At 36.2% G+C, this 19493-nt stretch overlaps 1 protein-coding gene across 17 annotated transcripts in view; it reads left to right on the top strand.

Annotated features, from left to right (window-relative positions):
* The window catches only part of LOC5575687 (beta-arrestin-1), a 281251-nt gene that overhangs the window by 256714 nt on the left and 5044 nt on the right, over window positions 1-19493 (top strand). For 14 of the 17 annotated variants that reach the window (XM_021852258.1, XM_021852264.1, XM_021852259.1 and 11 more), the window contains 3 exons: window positions 1693-1722; window positions 4810-4896; window positions 9416-9652. In XM_021852258.1, the coding sequence (XP_021707950.1) occupies window positions 1693-1722; window positions 4810-4896; window positions 9416-9652 (354 nt within the window). Of the gene's footprint in view, window positions 1-1692; window positions 1723-4809; window positions 4897-9415; window positions 9653-10996; window positions 11281-19493 lie in introns of those variants that run through there. The other 3 variants (XM_021852274.1, XM_021852275.1, XM_021852276.1) reach the window with 2 other exon arrangements.

The raw sequence follows: 19493 nt of genomic DNA on the forward strand, positions 1-19493 counted from the left end.
TAAAGAGTTTTTAAACGAAACCACCGGAATAATTTCAAAACGGTACAAAGAAGCTCCTAAACTGAAGTAATCGAACAAATCCTGAATTGTATTCCAGATGGGTTTAGAAATTCTTCAATGAATTTCTGGAGTCTTAAGGTGAAGATGAATCGAAGCCAAACCTTAAATTATCAAGAGCATAAATCTGGAGAACCGAACACCCGTTGGAGCTGAAAATTTAATCGATTGATTACCACCAGCTAGTGACCAATCGATTAAATTTTCAGCTCAAATGGATGTTTGGTTCTCCAGATTTGTGTTCTTGAAAATTTGAGGTTTGGCTTCGATTCATCTTCACCTTAAGAAAAATTTCTGAACGAATCTCTTGAAGAAACCTTTGGAGGAATCTATAGAAATTTCTGGAAGTGACTTTGATAAGAATATTTTGGTAAAATTCTCAAATATATCTGAATTCGGTTGAACTTTCCGGGAAACATCATGGAAAATATTAGGGTAATTGTTGGCGTAATGTCACGAAAAGTCGTAAAAAATAATAGAAATGATTTTTAAGATGAAGATGAATCGAAGTCATATATCAAACCGGCATGAGCATAAATCTAGATAACTAGGCAGTAGTTAGAGCTAAAAACATGATCGATTGGTCACCACCGGCCAGCAACCAATCGATCAAGTTTCCAGATTGAACGATTTGCCTGTTTCTTTAGATTTGTGCTCCGAAGCATCTTCATCTTTTTGTTAAGGAGGTTAAGCCACTGCGTCTTAACCTTAAAAGATGTTCGGTTGGATTCTCTGAATAATCCTTATTATAACTTTAAAGTATCACATGGTTTTTGGTTCCTGTTCGGGCTCAGTTTCCAGGTATACTATTACTTGCGAATCCATTCTACAATGTTGAACAACAATTTTACATGACGTTTAACTCACTTTATCAGAGCTTGGGAACTTTTCCATAAAAAAATTATGACGAAGAGTACCAATACTAAACACAATAGGTTAGACTTATGACAGCCAAAGTTCTTCCAGATCATTACAAATTTCGGCAGGATGATGTTTATCATAAATAAAATCGTTGAAGCCAAAACATAACAATTTTGCATCAGACTAGTCGATTCTATGGTTCAATGGAGACGCATTGTATTTGACGAACGGTCTCAGTTAGAATCTCTTGCTACTGGTAGAAGCATGTAGCTGAAGAAATCAGTCCATTACATTCTGACGTGTATTTAATCCACCGGAACCATAATGGTATATACTATAGAAAATTCACTTACGCTTCACGAGCAGAAAACACTTCGAAATCTTTTCTGCCACCTCTTTTTCCGACACAGCTCTAGTCTGGAAAGCGTCTGTTCGACTTTCCCTTTGGGAAAAATTTTCGTCCTTAGATCCTAATGGCATATAATAATTTTGAAACTTTTTCGTCCATCCTTTTACCTTCTACATCATGACCACTCAAAACTAGACCACCTCGCCATATCCGACTTCTCCATTAGAGTTCCAGTAGCCTATTTCAAAAGGTAGTGGAGGATATCACACTCAACTGTTTCCCCGACAAATAAAACAGCAATTGAAAAGTTGGGTATGGGATCATTTTTGCCAATTAAAGTTTACCGACCCGTGCGCCGGTGTTCGTCTTTGCAACGATCTTGCTCTTTATTGTCTCGTGTTCTTTTTTTTCTTTTCCTTATCCAGGTCTCGCAACATGGTCGATGGAAAATATAGGTACTCTCTCATTACCTTTTGTGAGCGAATTTGAAAAATTCCAAACGTGACATTCATCACAACGAAACGCTTCATTAAATTTCATTTCATTTCATTTGTCATTCATATTAAAGGTGACGACATTTCACGTTCCATTGAATTGTTTAACGCATTGTAAAACCCCTGGGTGAAACTTATCTGTAGAATAAATGAGACTAGAACTTGTTTTGGTTATTTCCAGAAAAAAAAATAATGATTTGAAAACTATCAGACAGGCTTTACGACTGAATCATTTTTGACGGCTTGAGTGGGTTTGAGTGATTTTGCCCAAAAAAAACTCTACCATGAGATTTTCGAAGCAGATCTCTAATGAGTTTGATCTCGTGGGACTGGTCAACACTGGTCATGGAACATCGATTCATAGATTTATCTGTATCTTTAAAACTATGAATTTAAGAAAATTTCATGTTTTCTGAGAAAATATCATAATGTATCTAGTCTTTGAAAAAGTTAAAGGGTTTGGTTTGTTAGCTCTGCCTCCTCATCTTTAGGAATTTCAAAAAGTTTTCTAAAACACAGGACTGACTTAAACATTTTGATTAAACTGAAGTTATTCTACTGAAGAAACCTAGACAAGTATCAAAAATTTAAAAACAACTTATCAAGTTACCAAAAAATCGCTCCGAGCCAAAGTTTCACCATCACATCATTCTCATCATAAAAAAAAACATCAGCATCATCATCATAAATGACCGCCCACCTTATCAATAAAACCAAATTAAATTCTTTATTTTTTTCCCCGCAATATGTTTTTCAATCAATCTGCATGAGTACTTGGAACACATACATATGTTTTTCTCACTCGGCCTGAAACAAAAGATAATATTGATTTTTGCTTTTTGCATCGTTGTTTTATTGCTCGCGGATGGTATTGTTGGGTGTCACTCATCAAAATTAAAAAAAAAGGAATGGTATTCATTTGCATAACCACACAGAACAACACGCATTTATGTTAGGTATTTTTATTGATGAAGGTTTGAATGCTCCTATTCTGATCGTTTTCTGTAGGGGGGTCTTATTGTGTGCATGTTCGAGTTTGTCAATGACAGCATCAAGTGGAATGTTAATTCCTAAGCATGCTTCGGACAAAATAATAGAAGCAACCCTAGTTTCGATGAAACTATATAAACCGGAAAGAGCAGTTTACCCTACAAAATGACTGAAATAAAACAGTAAAACAGTAAAACAGTAAAACAGTAAAACAGTAAAACAGTAAAACAGTAAAACAGTAAAACAGTAAAACAGTAAAACAGTAAAACAGTAAAACAGTAAAACAGTAAAACAGTAAAACAGTAAAACAGTAAGACAGTAAAGCAGTGAAACAGTAAAACAGTTAAACAGTAAAACAGTGAAACAGCAAAATAGTAAAACAGTAAAACAGTAAATAGTAAAACAGTAAAACAGTAAAACAGTAGAATAGTAAAACAGTAAACACCCAAAGTTTCAAAATGTTTGATTTCAAATGGCAAAAAAGTTGACGAATCATCATTCATCTGTTATCCTTCACATTCTTCATCCAGTCGATTATTACGATAAACAGGAAAGTTTGGATCTCTATTTATTTGGTTTCAAATAAGTTTCAGTAATAACTGTTATTTGCATGTTATTAGCTGTTAGAAAATTAAACATCTCGTCCTCCTCACCATTCGAAGAATGAGCATTCCAATTCAAAATATTCAAACAATTATTTTGGATACTCAAATGACCTGCTCGTATATACAACTGTATTCACTGAAACATCCTCAGAAATTTTTTACTAAAATTGTTTAGAAGGATTCCGGGGTCCTGCATAACATAAAGACTAAAGTATTAATCGAAAAATTCTTTAAAAAAAAACGTTGAGTATTATATCAAAATGTGTTTCAATGTATTGCTAAAACCTGGATAAAATTGTTGCTTTAAACTATATCCAAAATAAAATATCATCTCTTTTCTGCAAGATATCTGAATAATAACTTCTGAATTCGTTAAAAAACATCTTTTTCGTCTTCCGCGCGAACTGTTTCTTATTCAATAACAAATTGTATCTGTGTATTAAAGTAAAGTTATCAAGAATACCGTTATTTGTAGAATTTAAAACAATGTTAAGTCTGTAAGAATATCACTTGAATGGATTTAGATATGTCGTAGGTGTAAAAAATTAATACATCTAAGAATGAAGTGTTCTTGGTGTCTTTCAAAGTAGCCCCTAAATAAAATACTATGCACTAGAAACATTTTCCAGAAAACTGAATGCTAGATAATCTTTCCTCTATATGTTTTGGAAACCCTTTAGTTCAAAACATATCTCCATCACCTTTCGCATGAGCTGTGTCGTCGTGTCCAATTCAATAGAACGCAAACCTCCAATACAAAAGTTAAGCCATCCATTTCAGACTTCCAACTTTGCACGCCAGTATCTGTATATTATAAAATCACATGAACAACGCCCGTTTGAATGAGCCTCATTGAATCATGCTCTGTCGCAACCGTTTCTCTCATTCTTTGTGTTTGCGCCGACATTCCACCCCCTATCATTGTCCCAGCCACCAAACCAATCGAGCCACATTATTCATGAAGTACATCCACACTAGGGTGACTCAGAAAGAAAATCTATGTACAAAAAGTCGTGGTGCTCAACCCTAGAATGAAAGATATACTTATTTATAGCATTTTTGTAAAACAAATCAATTTTCTGAATCAATTTATGAAAATTGGTCATTTGCGATAAAAATTGTAAAAATAATTTAATAAAAAAGGAGATTTTGAAAACATTTGCACAAAACGTCATAAAAAGACAGAAAGTTGATTTGTTCTACAATACTGCTATGGAAAAGCATATATTTCATTCTCAGGTTGAGCACCATGACTTTTCGGACATTATTTTTTTCTCTCTGGAACACCCTAATCCACACTCCATCGCCGGAATATGGAGCGACCAGAGAACCTAAATCCCACCGTTGGAAATAATGCTAATTTGACTTCTATTTATTTCATGCTTTCCACATCGTCACCGATATTGCTGCGCACCTGTTGACAAACCGGAACACATTGCGGGCCGCAACACAGAATCGCCGATCCTTCCCAGCGAGAGAACCTCGGCATTATCGTGCAGTATAAAGTGAAGGTTAAGCTGTGCATTACACCGTTGGGCGGGTAAGTAGGATTTTACCCACCAGGACGTGCGTGGTGTGGTCACTCAAATGGGGGAAAATATTACCATGTCCTGGGAAAATGATGACCATCACTATCAAAAATAGCCAATGAAGTAATTCGAAGCAAGCAATAATTTGGCATAAATTAGCAATTCGAAATTCTACAATAGCGTTTAAGAATATTTATCGTCGAAATAATCGCAAGACAGCAATAATTATTCAATAATCAGCATTTGATAATCAAATATGTTCCAACAAAAAACTAAAAACAAACTGTACAATATTAGAAATTTTCAAAAAAAAAATCATAAATGGCACTGAAAACTTACGAACAGCAATCAATTTTAACAGTTTTTATTAGCATCTTTTTCAATTTTAGTTTCCAAAGGCATATTACAATATTTCAAGTGCTTAGTTGAAGCCTGATATTTTTCTTTAAACAATTTTGGATTATTTCGCTATTAATGTTTCATAGGAGCTTATCTGCAATTATTGATTTCTTTTCATCTTTGCTCTCTGTGTATTATTGCAGAAAAACTGATTCACTTTTCGTAACATGTTTCCGTGCTGTACATAGAATAAAAAATCACTACTTGCTTCATGAACAAGAAATATTACAAATGTATTTAATTCCACTAATTTATTAGTAAAAGAGGATTGTTTTTTTTTGCGTATGTTAGAGAGTTTTAAATCAGAAGTGTAAATGTGAGTGTAAATGTAAATGTAAATGTGTGTTTTAGGAAAAAAAATCAATAAGGTACCGCGGGGCAAGTGGGTAAATGGGGTAAGTGAAAATAATTGGTATATTTTACTGAATATGTGAATTAACGTTTTAAACTCATTGTGTAAACCTTTGAGAACATCACGATAGGTAAGAGATTCTTAAGATTTTTCAGAAATTATTGCATAATAGAGCGAAATATTGTTAACCTGTCAACTATCACTCCGTAACAAGTTGGCGGCGTGCAATCTTATTTTGATATTTTCAGTAGAAAAAAGTTGCAGAAAATAATTTTCTGTACCACTTCTAAGTTGTTCTCTCTGACAGTTTTAAACTGCAATAAAAAAAATTTAGAACTAATTTGACATAGATCTAAAAATACCTCAATTGATACACTGTCAATTTTCCAATCACGTGGGACAAGTGGAAAGTTTCTCATTAGAGGTTGAATTTGTGTTTTCTCTTTAGGTAGCTATAAGTATAAAAGGTTCGCAATTATCATAGAACAACAGAACGTGCTGATAATTCAAGAAACACTATCCTCAAAGCGTTAAATGCTATTATTATGGCCAAATCATGGAACTTCTCTAAAAAAAAAGGTTGCCAAATATTGCGATATTAATATGTTTACTTCGGACAGCCGATTAAAAGAAAGACGTTGATTGAAAAGTCCAATATAAGGCAACGCACGGAAATCTCGTGGAATGTCTATGTAAAGCTAGTTCAAAATATAAAAAAATGGGGTATAGGTGTATCCACATAAAAAAGTTTCTAAATACTTTATTGAAGCATTTCGTTTGATTTCTTTTGAAGAGTTATCCGACGTCTTATCCGATTTTCTTAAAAACAAATAATGAGCGGTGGAAATTCTACAGAGCAGAAATGCATTTGCTGTCCCATGGTGTAAGAACTAACATTAGAAATGTTGCAGTTATAATGTTGTCGAATCATTTCAACAAACATAACTGAACAGAAAAAAATTCAAGTTACTGAGTTAATATTACTGAGGATCAAGGATGGAAATCTAGTGATCATGACAAAATAAATGATGCATATAAGGTAGGCTATTCCCACGTGTAAACAACGATTTTATATCAAAACATGTGTCGTCATTCCTATCTTCAAGCATGAGGCCTTGAGGATAGTAAAGGAGATCAGGCCTTGCTTTCTTTTGCACTGGTTCGAGTTTGCGATAGGAATGACGTCATCGCCAAATCTCATTTTTTGAAGTATAATACCTTGCTTCTTTTTACCGTGATCGCGATTGTTCTTTATCCTGCGATCATAGCAACAACGATTAACCTTTTGTCGTCAAGTTATCATAACAAACTACATAACTTTTACGCTGAGATTCGGCTCCTGGTATGCAACTCTTGATCCGGAAGTTTATCTGACATGGTTTGGGCAAAAATTAATGCCGTGGATGTGTTCCGATTTACGTTAATCGCAACATGTTACAATATCCGACAAACGGTTTGTCCCGCGACAAACAGTGCATCAGATGCTCCATATATCTAAACAAAGTACGCGTAATGAGGAGTTGCAATCATGCTTTTGGAAGAACAACGGCCCTCTTAGATCGTTCATATACTGTGTTGTTAGTCGCTAGAGACGATTTTTTCCATCCTTGCTGAGGATAGAAAAATAACAAAATCAGTTTTTTTGTTTATATAAAAAGAGATCGTCCATACATTACGTAGCTTTTTAGGAGAATGGTAAAGTATCGGTTATCGCGACCAACCGTAATTAGATATGGGAAAATAGGCTATGATATAGGAGCGCATGCCTTGTACCACGATATTATCAAACCTTTCAGAAAATCCTATCTTCAAAATATTATATCAACGAAAATTTGAAATATTGGAGTTTTTTATATTTTATACGAAAAAGTCCTAGGTGGACGACTATGAGGCAGAGTATGAGAATACCTCTCATGGTTCTTAACCTTTAAATTTCTTTTGAACTTAAAACAATGCAAACAAATTTAAACAAATTCTAAGTCTAACATTTCATTGCTTTTTACTGAGAGCTCATTAGCTCATAGCTTTCATGCCTATAGTACTGTATAAATTTGAGATGAAGTAACCCTGCTGTCAACGCATTTTGATCATAAAGCTCCACAGAATACTATTTAATGGTAGGGTAAGAAGATAAGATATTATTTTCACACTGTTTCTAATTTTGAATCGCCCTAATGTCTACAGGGTATTTCATATTTATATTGCATAGGACTCACAATCAGCAATATTTACAGCTATGATAGATTATCGAAATACCAAACACGTTCTTAAGGACTGCTCCGAGTACATGTGCTATATGATGGTAGGTACTCAAATTTTTTTTTAATCTGAAATATTAAAACTAGACTTGCATGGGTGATACAAAGGCACACTGTGCACAGTCTTATGCAAAAAAAAGTCGTTGTGTCCAGTACATCACAAACCTGCTCAGTGATGCTGGTGAGTATGTATAAAGTTTGCTTATCTTTTAGTTTGTATCATTGCAATTGATTAATAAGTCCTTCCTTTGTAATTTAGCAGTGTCAACTTATTCAACAGAACACCGATGGATAGCTAAATGCCAAAGAAAATGTTTAATAACTGTTATCTATTTAAGATTCTATTGAGTCTTTTACCTGGGCAAAAACAGAACATTTGTTTCCAAAACCATTTTGGATAGCTAAGTTACAATATTGACATAGAAAAATAATTTCTTAATTTATTCGGCTCTTTAATGCCATGTGCTACATGCGCACTCAGTAAAAGAAGTCATCGATAAAATATTTTGAGGCAAAGATTTTCTGAAAGGTTAGACCATAAACTAAAGCCCAGCGAAGAAAAATTTAAGTTCATTGAAGTTTGATAATATCGTAGTTCCAGGTATACGTGTGTCAGTTTCGTGTACAAGGTAGAATATTTTAATCATCTCAGCAATGTCAAAATTTGACATTCAGGCTGTGAATTGTTTCACCGATTCGTTTTACTTTTAGCTCAATTTGACATTTTGGTAGTTATTTTTCTCTCAAATGGTTAAGCTGAACCTCACGGTCGACCTATTTGAGTTTTGACAATTGAGTAGTATTTCACAACAAAGTTGACGGATGGTTAGTTTAGTTATTCTCAAATTACCGGGAGCAGAAAATAACATTTGAATTGTCAAGTTTAACCATGCTCCAGACGAGGGTTACCTCAGCAGTTTTTCGATTGGTATTTTAAATAACAAATAAATAACATATGTTGATACAATAGTACATTTAGCTATTGTAATGATATTTTCAGCTTTTATTTAAATTAGTTCTGATGGCAAAATCTTTTATTTTTTTTAATTTGCCATACACTTCTACTCGGGAAGGGACATTACCACGAAGCAAAACAAAAAAATACTTTCGTCAAACTTACAATTCTATTGAATTTAACATTGTATCTATTTGAATAAAACATTGTATCATTTTGTCATAAAATTGTTATGAGATGAAAGTAAAAGAAAATCTCTAATGTTTGAACGCGAGCTGATTGCATGCAAAGTTTCAGCAATGTACACGACGAATAAATGTTAAAAAGTGGATTTATTGTAAAGTTTTAGAAAAAAAAGGTTTTAATTCTTCTCAATTAATTTTCTCTAATCCGTATAAAAGCTACTTTCGTCGATTTTAAAAGGTATGAGGAACTTTTGTATTGGCTATTTTTTGATAAAACACAGACTGTTCCTTCCTTTGTTAAATGCTTGTTAACTGGGCTGCTTCACCCAAATGAACAACCCCCACATGTCAACCAAACCGTTCATTTCCCCTCGATTTTAGTGACCTGGTGGCAGAGTTGCCATTCATCCTGATGCACCCGAAACCGGACGACGACGAACCGCTGATAGGGGGAGAACGATCGCCAGGCCGAACGATTGGCAACTCGGACAAGCTGCATCCGGGAGCGGGAGGGGCCGGCGGTGGCGCGGGAACCGGTGCCAGTGACCTGAACAAGAACAGCACCAACCGGGGCGACGCCAGTAAAGAGGACGGCCCCAATCTGATCCAACTGGATGGGTGAGTATTTCGAGTGGGAAGGAATAAGGGAAGCAGTGTTAAGGGGTCGTGCACAAAGTATGTCACGCTCCCGCCCATTGGAGGGGGAAGGGGGCAAGTAAGGTTTGACAAGCATTACAAAATTTCCAAAGGATTCACTCAAAAATCGTATCAAGGGGGGAGGGGAGGGGGTCAAAAATGTTCAAATTTAGTGTGACATAATTTGTGTGTCATCCCCAAGGGGGGAACACGTTGTGGTCATTACAATTTCATGCCCAGCACAAGCACAGTGGTATGTGGGTTTTCTGGCTCATTGTACGTTTCGCCAGCTTCCGATTCGGGCTACATTAGGGGTAACGTGCCACGGTTGATATGGGTTTTGTTCGGCTGTTCATAATTGGGGACGGATTAGCGATTGGTTACGACGAACGACGTGGTCGCTGTTCAATTTGGCGAGTGGCTTTTATGATTGTCCTTTTCGCAGTTTGTTTGACGTTGCGTCAAGGAGACGCATGGTGTTTTGTGCAACAAGTCAGTAGATCATAAATCGTAGCAAATCTGCGGCAGCTATTTCGCGATGTAGGATGGTAATCAGATCGTAGATCGGCAATCGCCATATCGTCATGGATTTGATAGAGAAGAAGTGTTAGGCGTTATCCTCTGCTGGAACAGAATCAAAAACATGACAGCCCGTGACCTACTAAATAACATTGTCCGAGACGTGATCTTTCTAAGTATCCTGATACATTTGCGAATCAATATTGCAAGTCTACTGCCCAGAACATGACAACCTAAGACCCACTGAACAAAAATACCGAATATGCCATCTTTTTAAGTATTAAGTATCTAGAGATATTCGCTAATCTAGAATTCCAATCTACTGGCTTAAACAATGCTGGCATTTGGCATACTGAACAACTTTGCCGAACATTTCCGACCAACTTTCCAAATTATAAGGACCTAAGGATTATCATATGTTATAAACATGACAACATAGGCATAGGTCAATGATTTTAAGAAACCAGAAGTCCCCATTTTGCTACCGTTCCGCTATATTCTATTGAAAAATGGCGTCGGTTATCAGTGCTGTTTTGAACAGTTGATCAACTTTGTCTTGTTACTAAATTACCGTAATCCAACCTACACTACATGTCTCCATCTAAATGATTCCTTAATACATAAAAGTCTTTGAAACCCTCCTACAAGGAAACCGCGTAAATGTAATTCGTCATACATCGAGGGATAGGTAGCTGTATGTTGTAACCGTCCTATATAGACAATTGAAAAATTATCCACTCAAACAAAATTGAAACCAAACGTGTTTTCCCTCCTTTCATGATGCGTCGAACATACCACCTACGGTAGCAAAAAGGCTAAATTGGTAATCGAAACGGATACGACTCAATTGTAACACACTGACCTGGCCCCGATTCAAAAACCCTGAAACCGATCGAAGGAAAAGAAAGCGTAATAGCGTAAACAACAGCCACCATTCCCTTTCACCAACTATAGCTATGCGATGTGTGCAGTTTGTGCTAAAGCTAGTTCTCCCATCCTGCTTCATCCTGACCACCCACACAAGGAGGATAGCTAGGAACCACATCACACACAATGCGAGGAATGCAGGAATCGTCGGATGAATCGACTAAAACAGCATAAGGCAAATTGAATCGCGGTGCCGTTGCTCCTGCCAGAGATAACGATGCATATCCGCCACAATGGGGGCGGATGGTCTCTTTTGCACGAATGCAGCAGCAAGCAGTAGCACCATCCCTATTAGGGCGGTTCAAATAATTAAAAAGTTTGAAAATTACATCTCACATATCTTCTTTACAGTTCTTATGAGAAAAATACAAATCTGTGAAATTTTCAGAATTTTAGGATTGGAAGTTATGGAGGCCTGAAAACGATGTTTATAGAAAAACAGCTACATATGAAGAAATTTCGAAAAATTTATCATCGCAAATTAAAAACTCATTCTTTAAACCAAGCTTATTGTGAGATTAAAATTCAGTAATCATAGCTTGAGTAATGAGGTTCGATAATTAATACTAGCATCATATAGTAGTTTTATCAGCATTAAAAGTTCTAATACTCTAGTTTCCTCATATAAATTTTCATAAAAACCTTCAACAGCTTTAGGCAATTTTCAAATCCTCAACAAAGCAGCTAAAAATTTGATAGAAATCTATTTCCTTAAATATAGTAAGGAAGATATGGGAAGTTGAATGTTCAAACTTATTTGCAAGTTGAACCACCCTAACCATTTCCACCCACACAAAATTTGATCACTTTGAAAATTACACCAGTTGATGCATCTGCGTATACTGCACTTCCCTGCTGTTGACTGTCCTTGCATTGGTATTCGATGACTATAATAATCACGTTCGTCCGTCCACTCTCACGTTCCGTAGCTAGATACGCATTGCGCACATTCAGGATTAGTCTTCGTTGTCTATATTATGCCATCAAGGGTACATACAGGGCTGGTAGCGACTGAGTGTCTTAAAAATAGGAACTCTAAATATCTCATGCTTGAAAACAGAGCCCAAAAGAACCAAACAGGAACCAAAAAGAGACCATTCATAAACCAAGAAAACTAAAATAATTCAAACAGGAATCAGGAGATAAGAGTTTACATGTGTTTTTAGCGAATCCAGCTAGGCATTTACTCTATTGATATTTCTTGTTTTTCTTGAGATTTACGGCAAGTATTATTTGTCACACTACAACAAGTATTACGGCTTGTTTATAGTAAACCGGTGACAAATTCATCACTACTTTACATTTTTTTTTTGTTATTTCATCTTTAGGAAGTCAAATATTGCCAAAATTATTTTGACAGAATCAGAACTTCACTGGTGATTTTTATTTAAAATTGTTAAATAACATTTACCATTTTTTAAAATAAGCTTGAAAATTAAAAACTAAAATTCATATACTGGGGTGAAATTGATCACCATAAGGTACACCGGAGCAAGTTGAAATGGCAAGGTATCATAGTGAAATTTAAAAAAATATGAAATATTGAAACCGAAATTTATCAAACGAAGAAAACTTTCAGGGAAGAAAAACAGTCAAAATTCGTTGAAATAATGTTCAAAACTTTGCATTTCATCTTGTCCTACTTGTTTCAACTTGCCTCGGTGTACCTTATAAAAGAAACAAGTTTTATTGCAAAACATTTACATTTCTACTGCTTTTGGATCCCTTGAATCTGATAATGATGTCAAAATTCTTACTACTTATGTATTTGATCATTTTATTGCAGAATTACTTTTTAAGTTAGCATAAATTTATCGGCCATTTACTACGTTTATAAACACGTTCTTGGAAATGCTATCTGGTACCGATCTGATCAAATCTATCCCAGTTACAATTTGATCCCGTATTACGAGTTATCGGACGCTTCGAAAGCCGGACACTCGCCTTTTTAGGGATTATCACAGAAGGCCGAATCACAAAAGGCCGAATCAAAGAAGGCCGAATCACAAAAGGCCGAAATCTAGCCTACCAAAAGGCCGAATCACAAAAGACCGAATGTACAGAAGGCCGAATCACAGAAAGCCGAATCACAGAAGGCCGAATCACAGAAGGCCGAATCACAAAAGGCCGAATCACAAAAGGCCGAATCACAAATGGCCGAATCACAAAAGGCCGAATCACAAAAAGCCTAATCACAGAAGGCCGAATTGAAGTTACAAACCTAAAGAATGAAGCTTGGATATGGAAAGAACAAGTTCATGCTTTGTTAAATGCAGACATGTCATTAAACAATGCAAAAATTATATGCGGCGAAGGCGCATTGAGGATAGAGAAACTGAGGCGGCAGAAGGCCGCCGAAGACTTCGATATCCGAAGGTTCTGTATAGCATCTATTCGGTGCCATGCAAAAATAGCAAATCCAGGCGTTTGCCCGGTATAATGCAAACGGATGATGTTTTTCCATTTTAAGGTCCGACGAGCGACAGCGAGTTCGGACAGCAAGCGTTTGCCCGGTATAATGTCAACATAGTCTTTTACGCAACAAGCAGAAGAATGATTGCTGAGATAGGGTATAACAAGTGTTTAAGTGATCATAAGAATACTAAGTTTAATAAGAATACTTTTCAGCGCCCATTCGATTTTGACTCGGTTTGAATTTTGAAACACGGAAATCCATGCACACAAAAATGGATCATGGTCAGTCACAAATCCTGTCAATTTCAATGTTTCTGTGGGCCTTTTTAAGGCTTACCATATTCAAAATAGGTAAAGTTAATTCGTGGTCATTATTTCGGTGATACAAGTTTCAATAAAAACAACCATTAAATTTTGGAACGGTTCAATTTAGGCAACATGAAAATGTTTGGCATGTTGCCAAAATCACTGTATACCAGTTTTCGCGAAGTTTTTACACTTCTGTTGTACAAAATACAACAGCACGACTACTTATGCTTCAATACAATTGATTTTGGGTGTGTCATCTAAGAATAGACCATCTGACACACCACAAAAACCCTAACCATACACTCTTATTCAGCTAGTAATGTTACTTGTGCATCTTGTCCCGCTTACCCTACTGCAAAATGTCCATCATATTGTAGAAAAATGTGCTGAATGTTTGTGGCTTCACTAAAATTTATTTTAAAATTTCGGTCTTCCGTGATTCGGCCTTCTTTGATTCGGCCTTATGTGATTCGGCATTTTGTGATTCGGCCTTCTGTGATTCGGCCTTTTGTGCTTTCGGCCTTTTGTGATTCGGCCTTTTGTGGTAGACCCCCTTTTTAACGGTATTTTTTTACTAAATTCCGATTTTTTCGCTTGGGATACATAATTTTGATGCCTTCTACATGATGCATTTATAAAAGTTTTGGGTGAATTAAGGCCGTGTCCGGGATTCGAAGCGTCCCACACTGGTTCAGAATCCGAAACAATATTTGTGATCTATCCATCAGTGCAGTGTGAATTTTTTTTTTTTTTTTTTCTATATTTGCTCAAATAGTTCTTCAGCAAAGTTGTAGATAATGATAATTAAAAATGTTTCTTTTCAGACAGCAACTTTGTACAAACAACAAGTCAGAGCATTTTGTATGAAATACTCGTAAAATCAGATTTTTTAGAATTTCGTTTCTAAAACGTTTCTAGCAAAAATGTTTATTTTAGGCAGTTGCAACCAATCGAAAAATCATTGTTTTCCTTCTGTCTAATCTTCTTTTATAGTTATTAAATGATTTTTGTAAAAATAGTCATTCTTTGTCTTAAAATGAGCGATTACTTTCCTTTTCAGGTGCATAGTCCCCGTTGTAGAATAATATTTTATAACATATAACTGTGAATTCTTCATTACATCACGAATCGAGTTTGACAATACTCAGGTCTTTTTGACAGATCATCCACAGGCAAGACAAAGACAAGAAGTGAAGCTATCACCCTAATTAGTATTGGAACACAATAGAGGAAAATGAAACATTGCCTTATCGTTAGCTCAACAGCGAATCTGTCAGAGAAGTTATTTGGTTTTCCGTTTTTTATCGCTTGCCATAATATGTTAAGACAAAAAATGACTATTTTCCGATTGGTTGGTTGACATCTTTCTCGAAAAAACATTTTTTCTAAAACAGGGATGACCCAGCCTCGCCATAATAAGGAGCCAATAAAAAATCTTAAAAAGTTTTACAAAAAGTTATTCTAAAAAATCTGGTTTTATGGTCTCTTTAATCTTTAAAGTTATCCTAAAAAACTTGTTTTAAGAGTATTTTATACAAAATGCTCTCTAACTCTTGAAAAAACATTTGTACAAAGTTGGAGACCTACACTGATAGGCAAAATAAAGTGCCCACCACACCAGTTTTCGAATTTCTCTCATTGATTCGGTTCAAATTAAAATTAACACACTTAAATCTTTTTTGATATTTTATTTTTGATATTCTTTAAAAGTTGCACTTACGAAATTTTGATAAAAAAAGATTTTTACTCAAAGAAAAAGAAAATCAATTTGTATTGAAAAAATAATAGTGACAAAATAAAGTGTCCACTTCCTTCTTGGCCCCATAAAAGATGATTTAAGAAAAATAAAAAGCAAATTTATTGTTAATGTGTCCTCCTTTGGCTTTAAGGACTTGCTGGAGGCGCTTCGGCATGCTTTTCACCAGGTTTTGTAGGTGTTGTGGTTCTAGTTCTTCCCAGGCGCGCTTCAAGGCTTCAAAATAATTATTTTTGTTGGTAACACCAGTTTTGTCAACCCTGGCATCGAGAATCGCCCACAAGTTCTTGATGGGGTTGAGGTCTGGGCTTTGTGGAGGCCATTCCAGCGGTTTAATCCGACAAGACCGGAAGAAAGACTTGGTCTTCTTGGCAGTATGCTTCGGGTCGTTGTTCTAGAGAAATATGAATTTCTCTTCAAGGCCCGTCTGGATCAGCGAAACCTCTAGATTTTCCCGCAAGATGTTGATGTAGGAATCTGCCGTCATTATTCCGTCGGTTTTCACGAGGCTTCCTACTCCACTCCATGAAAAACACCCCCAGACCATCACATTTCCTCCTCCATGCTCCCTCCGTTCCTTGGATGTGGCGCTCTGCACCACACACGAGCCCGCCGCTTTTGGTTAAACAGCTCTAGCTTCAGGAGCGCTAACGTTTTTTGTATAAAAAATTTCTAATGTTTGTATTAGCCGTAACGCTTGAGCCTACCCCACCCCCCCCCCCCTAGAGCGTTACGTAATTTATGGATCCCGCCTTTTCTGGGGTCAAGAAGGAAGTGGGCACTTTATTTTGTCACTACTTTTTTTTCAGTACAAATTGATTTTCTTTTTCTTTGAGTAAAATTCTTTTTTTTATCAAATTTTCGTAAGTGCAACTTTAAAAAAATATCAAAAATAAAATATCAAAAAAGATTTAAGTGTACTAACTTTAATTTGAACCAAATCAATGGGAGAAATTCGAAAACTGGTAAGGTGGGCACTTTATTTTGCCTATCAGTGTACCTCTCAAGAAAGTGGTGGATATCCTATATTTAACCCTTCGGTCGTCGCGCGGTTTGCCACCGTTCGAACCACCACGCCGAAGCTGTGTACGATAAGCGAGGTTTTTTCACCACTGTTGTACAAAATACAACAGCGTAACGACTGAAGTATTAAAAAGGAGATTGGAGTACCTTGTACCTTTTAATTCCGCCATAATTAGGGCGGAATTAAAAGGTACAAGGTACTCCAATCTACTTTTTTATTTCTCTATTGAGATTCTGCTCAGAAGATTCGAATACATTATAAAGAGTTACCTTTTAAAAATTGCAAAGATAATTATTGGAAAATAGTCAATCGAATCCCTGGATATCCTATAGCATTTTTTGAAAGAAAATGTTATGGAATCCCTTGAGAAATTTGTGTAGCAATGTTCGGAATAATTGTCGCATACTATGTATTAGGTGGTGCGAAACCATAAATGAAATTTTGAAAAATGGCTGCAAAACGCCATAGGAACTCTTTGAGGAATTCTTGTAGGGTTTCCTGAAACATCCCTAACCAAATATCTTCAAAAACTCTGGAAAACACCTTTGTGGATTTTCTTGGAAGAACACATGTAGACATCTTTGCATGATCTGTAACAGTAACTACAGGAGAAATCGGTGAACGAATAAGTGAAAAACAATCGAGTGGAAATCAATGAATAATATCTGGGAATTTTTTAGAGTAATCCCTGTTGAAATTACTAGAATAGATGTGTTTGAATTTCTGGAGAAAATGGCTTTAAATATCCCTAGAAGTTTCTGGATTAATTCTTAATAAATTTCTTAGTGAATTTGTAAAAAATCTTTCGAGCAATTTTTGGAGGAATGCCTGGCGGAGTACCTTAAAGTATTTCAAAAGAAATCTTTGGAGAAAATACTAGAATCTACTCGTATGAGAGGAAATTCCTGAAGAATAATCGCGTAATATTCTTTGAAGGTTTCTATAGTTCTTCTAGAATTTCACTGCATCAGTAGGAAATAGAAAAAATAGTGATTTATTTTACTTGTTCGTTTTTTTTTTTGATGCTCAATCGCTTTTAACGCTTTACGGAGCCGAAAATCATTTTTTTTGTATTTTTAGTGTATACAGTTCATTGACTTTTGAAGTATAAAATTAATATGAGATAGAGCCAGGGTACTCGAGGTTAGTGATCACAATTTCTTAAGGAAGAACATGGTAGGGATTGGAATCAGAGTTCTCTGCTGCTCATCCGGGAGGTATATCGTGGTAGCCTGATTATCGTATCATAAGATTGGTATTTCTTCCCGGTATTCGTCTGCCAGATGACCAGGATACTCTATCCAACACAAATGGGACAACACACAGAAAAAAAAAACTGGAGAAGGGAACACAATTGTGACTAATAAGAGAATTACTTTTAAACAAGACAAGCGAGTGAAATCGAACATTGCGACCATATACATAAGATCGTGGGTGCTCAACACATCTCTAACTGGAACATAGGGTTGTCTACCTTGGGCCCCAAGGGTATCCAAAAGTTATGGAGGTGTCCATATACGAGCATTGGCAAATTACATGATTGATGTCATAAGAACCGGAACCGCACGTATATTGCGAGGTCAGTCATGTGCAAATGTACATCTAGCGAGTAATGGCTGGACATCAGGCGAATGAAATCTCGCATGGAAACTCTTGGAATTATGTAATTTAACCACCGTCCCAGTTGGCCGTTTAGGCAATCGTCTTACCAACCGTCAAAAGAACTTTGACATACTAAATAGGAAAAAAATATCATGTGATATTCTTCTATCATAAATCTCATCTTCGTCAGCGCCCATCTTTGCGAGAGAGTCCGCCTTCTTATTGCCATAAATTAAGCAATGTGAGGGGCTCCACACAAAGGTAATCTTGAATGATCTCTCGACCAGTGCACACATCTGCTCTCTTATGTTTGTAAAAAGTAAGATGCATGTTTTACAAGTTTCATCGACCGAAGTGTCTCAATAGAACTGAGGCTATCCGATAAGATGAAGAAGTGGTCTGCGGGCATGATGTGGATCATCCCCAAAGCGAAGTTGATTGCTGCCAGCTTAGCAATATAAACCATGCAAGTTTCCTGAACTTTTCGAAATGTGGAAAAGGTTTTATTGAAGACACCGAAGCCATTGATACGGGTCCCATCAGTGAAATATCTCCTGTAGGATTCGATATTCTGGTACTTTACGTTGAAAATACGTGGAATAGTTATATATCGAAGTTGATCTGGATCCATGAATAGCTTGTTTCATGGACAAATCATATTCAACAGAGGAACTGTTATTGATGAAGCGAAATAGTGACCTTAGGCACAATTTTGGTTAAAAAAGGAGACTTCAGAAACCATCCATTAAAAATGAAGACTTGCATTAAAATATTGAGCAAATCTCTAAAAAATATATCTGCTACCAGCCCCGCACATATCTCGTTCTGATATTGATGGCAAAAACAGGTCAATGCTGACCAAATGGATTGCTGTCCTATCACCTTCGACGCCTTTTTCGAGATCGTTTTACGTATGCATCTATAATAGTAGAAGGCTATTCCCACCCACTTAGGTTGATGTAGGACGTGTATTGGATTTGCCGAATTGTGCCAAGGGAATAACGCGAACAGTGGTGGTCCGTCCTAAATTCGTAATCCAATGCACCGGTCAGAAGTTGACTGTTGTGTTGTTTTGAGTGCACTTGTAGATCCACAGCCAGGACAGGTCGTCTCTCATTAGGATTTATGGTTGACACGGTGAACAGTTGGGTAGTCAGTATGATATGCAATGATGTTGTGTGTCGAAGGCACTTAGCTTGTGGATTGACAGTAGTTTCTGAGCTGTTCATTTACTCTGTCCGTAACGACTGTCGTAATCTATTTTGGAAGAT

Source organism: Aedes aegypti, chromosome 3 (assembly GCF_002204515.2).
Source record: "Aedes aegypti strain LVP_AGWG chromosome 3, AaegL5.0 Primary Assembly, whole genome shotgun sequence".
Lineage (NCBI taxonomy): Eukaryota > Metazoa > Arthropoda > Insecta > Diptera > Culicidae > Aedes > Aedes aegypti.